The sequence below is a fragment of the Eublepharis macularius genome, chromosome 19 (genome assembly GCF_028583425.1).
Source record: "Eublepharis macularius isolate TG4126 chromosome 19, MPM_Emac_v1.0, whole genome shotgun sequence".
NCBI lineage: Eukaryota > Metazoa > Chordata > Lepidosauria > Squamata > Eublepharidae > Eublepharis > Eublepharis macularius.
This window is the reverse complement of record NC_072808.1, coordinates 15,631,806-15,644,961: the sequence shown is the minus strand read 5'-3', so window position 1 is coordinate 15,644,961 and position 13,156 is coordinate 15,631,806. Positions and strand designations below refer to the sequence as shown.

General features: G+C 43.2%; 1 protein-coding gene across 1 annotated transcript; it reads left to right on the top strand.

The window, feature by feature from the left end:
- Nucleotides 1–255: 255 nt before the first annotated feature.
- LOC129346508 (uncharacterized) lies at nucleotides 256–10,821 on the top strand. The gene is made up of 3 exons (XM_055003853.1): nucleotides 256–1,183; nucleotides 5,264–5,270; nucleotides 9,873–10,821. The coding sequence occupies exons 1-3, from the start codon at nucleotides 256–258 to the stop codon at nucleotides 10,819–10,821; spliced, it is 1,884 nt and encodes a 627-aa protein (XP_054859828.1).
- Nucleotides 10,822–13,156: the final 2,335 nt, after the last annotated feature.

Here is a 13,156-nt window from a genome sequence, read left to right as displayed (position 1 = left end):
TAATAATACAGGCTTAAAATGGAAGCAGAGACTCCATAATTGTATTACTTGTGTACAATACCTGGTAACGAACTAAAGACATTATCTGTGGCGTACCTCTAGCCAGGAATAAAATGATTAGATATCTGAATGCTAATTAGACACTCAGGGCTTCTTAACTGCATGCCTATATTTGAATCAAGTCTGACCAGAATCATGCCGAACAACATGGTTGTTCCATGTTCCATCAACGTTATTTTTCTCTCTAGCTGGACCATGGAGCAAGGGAATCAAACTTTTGTCTCTGAATTCATCCTGCAGGGACTCTTCATCCAAGAAGGACATGAAGGCATCATCTTCTCCGTCCTCCTCTTCATGTATCTGCTGATTCTCCTCGGCAACCTGCTGATCGTTCTTCTGATCCGTTGCGATGCCCATCTCCTCCGCACGCCCATGTATTTCTTCCTCAGCCACCTCTCTCTGACCGATGTGGGTTTTGCATCCTCCATTGTCCCCGTAATGCTACGCAACCTGGTTTCCCAGGACAAGGTCATTTCCTATGGTGGGTGCTTGTCCCAGATGCATTTTGTTGTGGTTTTTGGGAACACTGGCAATTTTCTGCTTGCGGTCATGGCCTATGATCGCTACTTGGCTATCTGCCTCCCACTGCATTACACAGGCTTGATGAACAGAAAGCGTTGCCTCTGGATGGTCTCTGGGTGTTGGCTCCTGGCCGTCTTCGAGGCGACGTTATACGTATCGATGATTTCTCATCTTTCCTTTTGTGCATCTCAGAAGATCCCCCATTTTTTCTGCGACCTCTTTCCACTTTTAGGACTCTCTTGCTCGGACACCACTGCCATACAGATGTTGTTATTGACAGAAGGCATGTTTGATATTCTGGGACTCTTTATACTCATTGTGTTCTCCTATGCCCGGATCTTCCTGACTGTAATGAAGATCCCATCTTCGAGCAGCAAACGCAAGGCCTTCTCCACCTGTGGTTCTCACTTGGCTGTGGTTATCTTATTCTATGGCACCCTCTGCTGGGTCTATTTGCTGCCTTCCTTTGGGAACAAAACACTGGCTTCTCTCATGTATACTGTGGTCTCTCCTATGCTGAACCCCTTCATCTACAGCCTGAGGAACAATGAGATGAAGAGCGCCTTGAAGAGACTTCTGATCAGAATGAGAGTCATTTGCAGTTCCTGGAAATGATTCACAACGAGTCACCTGGCCCCGTGTTGAAGGGAGTGGGATGGCTGACTTTAACTGAATAGAGATCAGAGACATCTAAGCTGTGAGCCAGTTTGGTGTAGTGGTTAATGTTGCAAGCTTATATAGGTATATATAGGGATATAGGTTGCAAGGTCTGACATCCAGTCATTATGGGGTTAATGTATTTACCCAGTGCTATTGTTTGTTACCTGGAAGAAAAATTTGGCAGAGAGCCAATAGCCTTATCTAATTGAAAACCCAGGACACTGAGAAACTACTATTGGTCAATTGGTCAGATGGTTTCTGTCAGGTTCTGCCTTGGGCGTCGCCTGGTGAGGCGCCAGACTGCCTGACTCCAGCATTAAAGGACCTTCAGGGAATCTGCGGGATCCCACTCTGTGGAAGGAGGGGGGTATACCTCACCCTCACACCATCTCAGTCCACTTGCAGGTCTCTTCAACCTGCCTTTCATGACAGCTGTCCTCCTCTTCGTCTCCTTTCCTCCACCTTCTCTCTGTTGTTTGTTCCTTCCTTCCTTCCTTCCCTTCCTTCCCTTCCTTCCCCACTCCATTACACTCCTACCCAACCCACCATGCCCCATGGGTGGACTTCCCTTATATCCTGTCCCTCATTCCAGGCTCCACCTGCCAGGTCACACCCCTCTTTTGCCTCGTAGCACTGGCCTTGGCTGCCTCAAACAGTTTCACTTGGGATAGCTAGTTTGGCTGCACCGGACAGCTACAGCTGTGCTCTCTTGGCTGGCTGCCAAGCCTCCTGTGCTCTGAGCTTCCAGCAGCCTCAGCTGGTCTCTATTACTCCCTTCCTCCCTGTTTGCAGCTTGGGGTGTGGCCCTGTGCTGCTTCTGCTGTCCTGCCGGTAAGGTAGCTGTCTGATGGCTGGCTGGCCCTATTTCTTGTGCCTTCTCCCTCTGCCCTGGCCCCCTCCTGGCTGTCCTTACTTCCCTTGTCAGGGCTCTTAGTCTCCCACTGGAGGGTGAGGCTGGCTGGCTTCCATTTGCTCCTTCTGACCCTCTGCGGCTTGGGAGCTGCTCTCTCACCTCACAGGGTGTCTGTTGTGCGGATAATAATAACATTGACCTCTTAACCGCTCTGAGTGTGGCACTAATCTGTCCTAAAGAGCGGTATATAAGCACTAGGTTATTATTATTAGAAATCACATAAATAAACAAATGAACAAAGAAGGATAAATAAATAAAACAAAATTGGAGGGTGTTTTTATAAAGGCAATAGGTTTATATTATAACAACATGGTTAACGAGATGTTTCAAGGAAGACAATAGGAGGTTATTATTAGAAATTACATAAACAAACAAATGAACAAAGAAGGATAAATAAATAAAACAAAATTGGAGGGTGTTTTTATAAAGGCAATAGGTTTATATTATAACAACATGGTTAACGAGATGTTTCAAGGAAGACAATAGGTCCATGGACTTTATTACTGTCTATGGTACATCTTTTAAAAATGAAATTCATTTTCAATCCCTCAACCGTAGGTCGGTGGGATTAAAGTTAAAACAGAAATGGAACAAATCAATAAAACAGTAAGATCATTTAAAAACATGTGCTAGAAATCTAGCAGTAACGAAATACGAGAGGCAGCCTCCCTCATGAGACAAAACCAAAAACTGAATACAGCAGGAAAACCAATACAATGAATTTAATTTCAACACCACTGAATTGTGTGATATAAATCAATGTATTATGAAATTACTATTCTAAAAATTCATTGACAAATTACTAGATAATAATTCATTTGTACAAATTACTAGATAATATGGCTTTGAAGTGTTTGTAAAAAAGAAATAGAAAATAATTCTTTAAAGTATTTAGAATGTGTTACATACTATTAATATTGTATTGGGTTGTCAATGAATTTCTAGAATAATAATTTCATAATACATTGATTTATATCACATAACTCAGTGGTGTTGAAATTAAGTTCATTGTATTCGGTTTCCCTGCAGAAGTCTAGCAGTAGCTTCTAGCCTGACCACATCATTTGAAAACAAGAGTTTCAATATAATTACTAGAGTACTGAACATCAGAGCTGACAAGAGGTCTCAATATATCACGCCTAGCTTCAGTAAACAAAGGACAATGTAACAGCACATGTGAAATGGTCTTTATTGCTCCAGAAGCCCAAGAAGAATTTCTTTCAGTCCAGCGAATACCTGTAAGCCTTCCTGTACATTTGGCTGTTGGGAGTGAATTACAATTGCCAAAAGAATTATGATATGTGTTACCTGTGGCTGTATGCATTACCTTCTTTTCAGCGCATTGTATTTCTGCGTATGTAGTACCATTTACGGCTTGTTTAACATGTCATGTTTAATATGCTTTGTTTCAGATTTCTGCAATCCCAGTCCAATTACATTGCTTATTGTTATTGTTGTTATTTATTTCATTAAATTTCTATTCCGCCCTCCCCGCAAGCAGGTTCAGTGTGGATTACATCATTTAAAACACAGGGCCAAGCTACACATGACAAATGACACTTGAACGGCAAGTGGATTGAGTGGAGGGCAAGTGAACAGGGAGAAATACACTTGCCGTTCAAGTGTAATTCGTCATGTGTAGCTTGGCCCACAGTCACCATAATAAATACAATAATCCATGAATTCATAAAAACCATAAAACATTTAAAAATCGTAATTAATTAACCAGATAGAATAAATAGAATAAGTATCAAGAGGGCAGCATCCTATGTATTGCTTTGATTTACACTGGGTGCAATCCGTCTTTAGTCTCAGCGAGAAAGGTAGCCTGTAAATAATGTAAATAAATAAAGAAATATTGAAAAGAGCAGTAGGACGGTGCTGTGGGTCGACTCAGGGGTGGAGAGGATACATTTTAAGCACAGGTAGATTTAGAGACCCCCCTCCCCATATGTAAAGTATAGTTAGTCCCGGAAGCATGGGAGCTTCAAGTAAATGGGCTGCAGTGAAAGTAGGCCTCTATGAAGGTGGCATAACAGAGGATCGTCTTCTAATCTCCACCTTGAAATAAGGACAGCTCGTATTCCAGAATCAAATAAGTCTCTTTGCCAAGCCCTGCCATTTCTTGAGATCCACCTAGGGAACACAGACCACAAGAGAACAGTTTTTTTGTTAACAAGTCTCACACAGACCCAACGGTACAAGCTGCTGCCTCTGGGGTCCACCTTCCAACCTATTAAAAAAGTCTTGGGTTGACGGCACTAAGATTGTCCTTTCCATATGCATACGTGCATTTATGTTTCTGTCCCCCATGTAGGGCAAAAAAATGTCTGCTGCCTACAAAGTTCAGGGAAAGCAGGGACAATTTCAGCCTGTTAGATCCACTAGAGGAGATTCAGCAAACTGGCACAAAAGCCCAAGTCCTTGTGACGGATGAGATGTATATTGCCTTTGAGATATGCCTTGTTTCATTTTGCCAGTGATCCTGTGCGTTCTTACTTAGGACAAAGCCATGTGTGAGAGTCACCCATTATTGAATTCCCCCGCTCAAGAAGCCTCTTAAAAATTTTCTTGGAGAGCAGTTGCCTTCTTTCCCTCGATAGGTTTTGCATCAGTATTTAGGGACAGTTCTCATTTCTTGTTGCTAATGATTTATCTCCAAACAACTTTTTACTCTCAATTTTTTGCGTGTGGTAGAACTCCTGGAAACATGCCCCTCTTTCCGCTTTTGCTGCATTGATTTCTTCTAATGAGGTGAGTCCTGTCCTCTGTGCTTTTTTAAAAAAGTCCTTGCCTATGTTAACTTCTCGCCAGAGGAGTATTTAATTGTAGGTTGCTTCGAACTGGGCTTGAAGAGGCAGCATAGAAATATTCTAAACAATCAAATAAAATACAAATAAAAATTACATTCCACTGTTCTTTTGGAAAACGCAAAAACAGTTTAGATGAGATGGACACCAGGGAGGCCAAATAAAGTTACCATAGGAGTAACCACTTTTTCTATACATGTGTCTGCCCCATAGGTAAAAGAGGGCCTACTTTTTACTCCTAAAGGGAATTGTTGAATCTAGTTCTTCCTGAATCCTCTCTCAGTTTTGTGCTCTTTAGGACTATGGTGATGGTCTCTCCTCCTTTTTTCAATGTGAATGTGGCAGACCCTTGGGCTACATGTCTCCACTGAATCTCCATTGGCTTAAGAAAAAGTCCGCTGTCCAAACAATGGAGAGGATTCTGTGATCCATCAGTGGAAGCTGCTGATAATCACAGATCTTCCCCTTCCCCCCCTCCAGGCAGCATCAATTTCTAAGCCCAGGAATGTTTGTTCCTGGGGCAATGGGAAGTGTGGAGTAATAGCCATGTGCCTTTTTTGTGAAGCAAGGGGCCAAAATCGCTCCTTCCCCTTTTCTCTGTCCTTGTGAGCTTTAGTTCTTAAACCAGCCTACTGATAAATGCAAGCAAGGCATTTACAGTCATCGTTTCTGAACTTAAGAGCCTTCTCCCACCCCTCCGTTGGATACAGGAGACAGCATAAAAAAAACCCCTAACCCCCAAAATTGATGATCTCCAAGCCATGCTCCCAGTTACTTATTCAGATAGAGGGACTGGAGTTTTAACACTCTCAAGTGTTGCTCTTACGATTAATGAATGCCCTGCTGTTCTATGCACCTTTCCCCACCTTTTGGAAAAAAATAAACTGCATTTATATCCCGCCTTTCTCCCCAAAGGAGGTCAAAAGTGGCTTACATCATTCTCTTCTCTCTTCCAGTTTATCCTCACAACAACCTTGTGAGGTAGGTTAGGTTGAGAGGGTGTGACTGGCCCACGGTCAACCATCAAGCTTCCATGTGAAAACATTAATCACTAGAGGTCAGGCTACTGATAACAGACCCTATTACCTGGAGCTGACTTATTACTTTTGCTACCATTTCAAGTTCCAAATGAATTACTTTATTTTTCCTGGGGCAGGAACCCTCTCTGGCTTGAATCCTTCTTATCTTCCTCGTATTTTCAGTTATGTTTGATGAACACTAAGACTTATAGGTCAGAAGAGTAGAGTAAGAAGAAAGAAAGAAAGAAAGAAAGAAAGAAAGAAAGAAAGAAAGAAAGAAAGAAAGAAACTAATAGAGGAGGTTTGCCTGCCTCTTTATCCTGGTCTTTGTTGGAGGTCTCCCATCTGATTACTAACCAAGGCAGACCCTGCTCAGCTTCCGAGATCTGATGAGATCAGGCTCACCTGGGCTGCCCAGGTGAGGGCAGTGCGTTCACACAGAGTGGGTATGAGGCCCTGCCAGCCATCACGGCAGAGTAGAACCTTATGTAGGATGAAAGTAGACAGTGGAACTGATTAGCATCTGTGAATTTATATGTGAATTAGGATTCTTGCTAAGACCTGTGGGATACATTATCTTGAATCTGCTCATGAACTGTAATCCAGCTCTTTCCTGTTGGATCCTACTTATGAAATTCTTCTGAAGGAAAACAGCATGATATGAGTCCAGTAGCATCTTAAAGACCAACGTGTTTTGACATACAATGCAACAACTTCCCCAACACGTCCCACCCTATCCTACCTATAGAGTTTATACCCAGAGAGTGGTGTAGTGGCTAAGAGCACGGGACTCTAATCTGGAGAGCCAGGTCTGATTCCCCATTCCTCCACTTGAAGCCAGCTGGGAGACCTTGGGTCAGTCACAGCTCTCTCAGAGCTCTCTCAGCCCCACCCACCTCACAGGGTGATTGTTGTTGTGGGGATAATAATATCACACTTTGTAAATCATTCCAAGGGGGCGTTAAATTGTCCTGAATGGCGGTATATAAATCAAATGTTGTTGTTGTCTCCCACTGATTTTCCCCATTCCACCATGTTTCTGAGACACGTGTTAGTCATTTACTAACAAGCACTCCACCACCTCCACTTGGGCTCCTAGGATTTCTCATCCATGCATTGAGACCCCTAATCTCACAGGCATAAATCTCGCTGGACGGCTGTGAATATGGAATCGGTAAAAATTCTGAGAATGATGCCTTTGAGGTCCTGGCCTTTAACTTTCTGTCTTGTAACTTACTTTTTTTTTCTCCAGGGCCACAAAACTTCAGGGCATTGAAAAGTGAGGTTTTCAATGTTCGCATGGAAGAAAAGAGCAAGAGTCCAGTAGCACCTATAAGACGTAACAAAATTTGTGGTAGAGTAGGAGCTTTCATGGGCCACAGGTCACTTCTTCAGATATAGCTACAATGTGAATCTATCTGTCCTTATGTCTTGAAGAGTGCAAACGAAGCTCAAGATAATGCATCCACCTGGACTGAATCAAGACATGGGCCTCCTGTCTCATTACCAGTGCTGATTTCTCCACATCCACCACCCCTCTGCATACCCCACCCTATTCAATCATGCCTGCTGTTGTCATTCACCGGCTATTATCATTCAGCTTCTGCAATCACTCCACTCTCCAAGATATAAGGACAGATGGACTCACATTCTGGCTGTATCTGAAGAAATGAGCTGTGGCTCACGAAAGCTCATACCCTACCACAAATCTTGTCAGTCTTATAGGTGCTACTGGACTCTTGCTCTTTTCTACTGCTACAGACAAACTAACACAGCTACCCATCTTGATTTATCCACAAGGAAGAAGATTTCATTAGAACAGTGGTGGTCATTTAGGATCTATCGTCAACCTTGTTCTGGGAGTGGGGTAGGGTCCTGGTTAGGAAAGGCAAGCAGCATTGCAGACTGGTTCAAGCTGGTAGTAGTGTACCACTGCACTGCATTATTTAGGGGCAAAGGCAGTTTAGAAAGACTCATTGGTAACTTTTATTATCCAGAAAACTCCGAATTGCCAACTTTGGCTTTAAATGTTCCACAGAGCCAGAGAGAGTGCAAATAATTCATGTTTTATGATGCACATTTGAACAATAGGTCAGGAGAATGCACACTTCTCTCCACTGGGGTATGTACTTCTTAACAAGAAACACAGAGAGAAAAAGCACGGTACCATTTCTATGGAATGTCCTCTTTCCTACATCACGGCTGCATCTAACAAACCAGACCCATTATTATTATAGTCTTTGGCTAAGGGCCAAGCTAGAGGTGATGAATTACACTTGAGTGGCAAGTGAACAGACTCATATGTATTCCTCCCTGTTCACTTGTGCTCCACCTGCGCCGAGTGGAGTGCAAGTGGAGTGCAAGTGAACAAGGAGGAATACATGTGAGTCTGTTCACTTGCTATTCAAGTGTAATTTGTCACTTCTAGCTTGACCCTTAGAGCCCCGTGGCGCAGAGTGGTAAGCTGCAGTACTGCAGCCCAATCTCTGCTTACGACCTGAGTTCGATCCTGGAGGAAGCCGGGTTCAGATAACTGGCTCCAGGTTGACTCAGCCTTCCATCCTTCCGAGGTCAGTACAATGAGTACCCAGTTTCCTGGGGATAAAGTGTAGATGACTGGGGAAGGCAATGGCAAACCACCGCGTAAGAAAAAATCTGCCAAGAAAACGTTGTGATGTGACGTCCACCTGTGGGTCAGCAATGTCTCGGTGTTTGCACAGGAGACTACCTTTATCTTTTTTATTATAGTCTTTACTATGAATCTGAAGAGAATTATTTGTGACTTTGGCAAGCAAGCATTTAGCGCAGCCCTTTGTCTACTGTTCTTATTCAGTCTATTTAATTTATCTCTTTTTGTATACTGAACCATCGCTGCTCTGTTAATCATCGTTTGCAACTGTGTGGACAAGACCACCCAATTGTGAAGGATTGCTGTACTGCAACAGTGCAATATCTAACATGCAGCCCCTGTATACAAAAAGGACATCTAACCACCTCTCCCCCTCTCTCCAGCCATGGCTCTTCACAGCAACTAAGTGGTGGAGCACAGGACTGCACAATGACATCACTTTGGGTCAGCTAGAACAAGGGGGGAGTTTTTTAAAGTTTAAATTGCCCTTGGAGAAAATGGTCACATGGCTAGTGGCCCCGCCCGCTGATCTCCAGACAGAGGGGAGTTTAGATTGCCCTCTGCACCGCAATCTAAACTCCGCTCAGTCTGGAGATCAGGGGGCAGGGCCACCAACCATGTGACCATTTTCAAGCGGTTCCGGAACTCCGCTCCACCGCATTCCAGCTGAAAAAAAGCCCTGGCTATTGTTATATATTTCGAAAAGATGTTTCAAATACAGATAATCTTGTTTGATGTATGAAATCATAAGATAATAAGTTAGCCAAGAGTTTGAGTCTCTGTAGCAGCTATTGTTAAAAAAGGTTCTGAAACCCTATAAATATGACAAGCTAAACTGATAGCGAGCTTCTTCTTCGAAGAGGCTCCTTGCCTGTAACCTTCATTTTTGGGGGGTAAGATACTCTTTTGGACTTGTGTAATTGCTCTCCTTTCATGATCTATGTCGTTATAACGGACAGTATGATTTTCTGTTGACTGAGTTGTTATCAAGAATACTCAATGATTATTTTGTAATAATACAGGCTTAAAATGGAAGCAGAGACGCCGTAATTGTATTACTTGTGTACAATACCTGGTAACGAACTAAAGACATTATCTGTGGCGTACCTCTAGCCAGGAATAAAATGATTAGATATCTGAATGCTAATTAGACACTCAGGGCTTCTTAACTGCATGCCTATATTTGAATCAAGTCTGACCAGAATCATGCCGAACAACATGGTTGTTCCATGTTCCATCAACGTTATTTTTCTCTCTAGCTGGACCATGGAGCAAGGGAATCAAACTTTTGTCTCTGAATTCATCCTGCAGGGACTCTTCATCCAAGAAGGACATGAAGGCATCATCTTCTCCATTCTCCTCTTCATGTATCTGTTGAGTCTCCTGGGCAACCTGCTGATCGTTCTTCTGATCCGTTGCGATGCCCATCTCCTCCGCACGCCCATGTATTTCTTCCTCAGCCACCTCTCTCTGACCGATGTGGGTTTTGCATCCTCCATTGTCCCCGTAATGCTACGCAACCTGGTTTCCCAGGACAAGGTCATTTCCTATGGTGGGTGCTTGTCCCAGATGCATTTTGTTGTGGTTTTTGGGAACACTGGCAATTTTCTGCTTGCGGTCATGGCCTATGATCGCTACTTGGCTATCTGCCTCCCACTGCATTACACAGGCTTGATGAACAGAAAGCGTTGCCTCTGGATGGTCTCTGGGTGTTGGCTCCTGGCCGTCTTCGAGGCGACTTTATACGTATCGATGATTTCTCATCTTTCCTTTTGTGCATCTCAGAAGATCCCCCATTTTTTCTGCGACCTCTTTCCACTTTTAGGACTCTCTTGCTCGGACACCACTGCCATGCAGATGTTGTTATTGACAGAAGGCATGTTTGATATTCTGGGACCCTTTATACTCATTGTGTTCTCCTATGCCCGGATCTTCCTGACTGTAATGAAGATCCCATCTTTGAGCAGCAAACGCAAGGCCTTCTCCACCTGTGGTTCTCACTTGGCTGTGGTTATCTTATTCTATGGCACCCTCTGCTGGGTCTATTTGCTGCCTTCCTTTGGGAACAAAACACTGGCTTCTCTCATGTATACTGTGGTCTCTCCTATGCTGAACCCCTTCATCTACAGCCTGAGGAACAATGAGATGAAGAGCGCCTTGAAGAGACTTCTGATCAGAATGAGAGTCATTTGCAGTTCCTGGAAATGATTCACAACGAGTCACCTGGCCCCATGTTGAAGGGAGTGGGATGGCTGACTTTAACTGAATAGAGATCAGAGACATCTAAGCTGTGAGCCAGTTTGGTGTAGTGGTTAATGTTGCAAGCTTATATAGGTATATATAGGGATATAGGTTGCAAGGTCTGACATCCAGTCATTATGGGGTTAATGTATTTACCCAGTGCTATTGTTTGTTACCTGGAAGAAAAATTTGGCAGAGAGCCAATAGCCTTATCTAATTGAAAACCCAGGACACTGAGAAACTACTATTGGTCAATTGGTCAGATGGTTTCTGTCAGGTTCTGCCTTGGGCGTCGCCTGGTGAGGCGCCAGACTGCCTGACTTCAGCATTAAAGGACCTTCAGGGAATTTGCGGGGTCCCACTCTGTGGAAGGAGGGGGGTATACCTCACCCCCACACCATCTCAGTCCACTTGCAGGTCTCTTCAACCTGCCTTTGATGACAGCTGTCCTCCTCTTCGTCTCCTTTCCTCCACCTTCTCTCTGTTCGTTCGTTCGTTCGTTCGTTCGTTCGTTCGTTCGTTCGTTCGTTCGTTCGTTCCTTCCTTCCTTCCTTCCTTCCTTCCTTCCTTCCTTCCTTCCTTCTCTTCCACTCCATTACACTCCTACCCAACCCACCATGCCCCATGGGTGGACTTCCCTTATATCCTGTCCCTCATTCCAGGCTCCACCTGCCAGGCCACACCCCTCTTTTGCCTCCTAGCACTGGCCTTGGCTGCCTCAAACAGTTTCACTTGAGATAGCTAGTTTGGCTGCACTGGACAGCTACAGCTGTGCTCTCTTGGCTGGCTGCCAAGCCTCCTGTGCTCTGAGCTTCCAGCAGCCTCAGCTGGTCTCTATTACTCCCTTCCTCCCTGTTTGCAGCTTGGGGTGTGGCCCTGTGCTGCTTCTGCTGTCCTGCCGGTAAGGTAGCTGTCTGATGGCTGGCTGGCCCTATTTCTTGTGCCTTCTCCCTCTGCCCTGGCCCCCTCCTGGCTGTTCTTACTTCTCTTGTCAGGGCTCTTAGTCTCCCACTGGATGGTGAGGCTGGCTGGCTTCCATCTGCTCCTTCTGACCCTCTGCGGCTTGGGAGCTGCTCTCTCACCTCACACGGTGTCTGTTGTATGGATAATAATAACATTGACCTCTTAACCGCTCTGAGTGTGGCACTAATCTGTCCTAAAGAGCGGTATATAAGCACTAGGTTATTATTATTAGAAATTACATAAATAAACAAATGAACAAAGAAAGTTAATAAATAAAACAAAATTGGAGGGTGTTTTTATAAAGGCAATAGGTTTATATTATAACAACATGGTTAACGAGATGTTTCAAGGAAGACAATAGGTCCATGGACTTTATTACTGTCTATGGTACATCTTTTAAAAATGAAATTCATTTTCAATCCCTCAACCGTAGGTCGGTGGGATTAAAGTTAAAACAGAAATGGAACAAATCAATAAAACAGTAAGATCATTTAAAAACATGTTCTAGAAATTTAGCAGTAACGAAATACGAGAGGCAGCCTCCCTCATGAGACAAAACCAAAAACTGAATACAGCAGGGAAACCAATACAATGAATTTAATTTCAACACCACTGAATTGTGTGATATAAATCAATGTATTATGAAATTATTATTCTAGAAATTCATTGACAAATTACTAGATAATAATTCATTTGTACAAATTACTAGATAATATGGCTTTGAAGTGTTTGTAAAAAAGAAATAGAAAATAGTTCTTTAAAGTATTTAGAATGTGTTACATACTATTTATATTGTATTGGGTTGTCAATGAATTTCTAGAATAATAATTTCATAATACATTGATTTATATCACATAACTCAGTGGTGTTGAAATTAAGTTCATTGTATTCGGTTTCCCTGCAGAAGTCTAGCAGTAGCTTCTAGCCTGACCACATCATTTGAAAACAAGAGTTTCAATATAATTACTAGAGTACTGAACATCAGAGCTGACAAGAGGTCTCAATATATCGCGCCTAGCTTCAGTAAACAAAGGACAATGTAACAGCACATGTGAAATGGTCTTTATTGCTCCAGAAGCCCAAGAAGAATTTCTTTCAGTCCAGCGAATACCTGTAAGCCTTCCTGTACATTTGGCTGTTGGGAGTGAATTACATCTTGCCAAAAGAATTATGATATGTGTTACCTGTGGCTGTATGCATTACCTTCTTTTCAGCGCATTGTATTTCTGCGTATGTAGTACCATTTACGGCTTGTTTAACATGTCATGTTTAATATGCTTTGTTTCAGATTTCTGCAATCCCAGTCCAATTACATTGCTTATTGTTATTGTTGTTATTT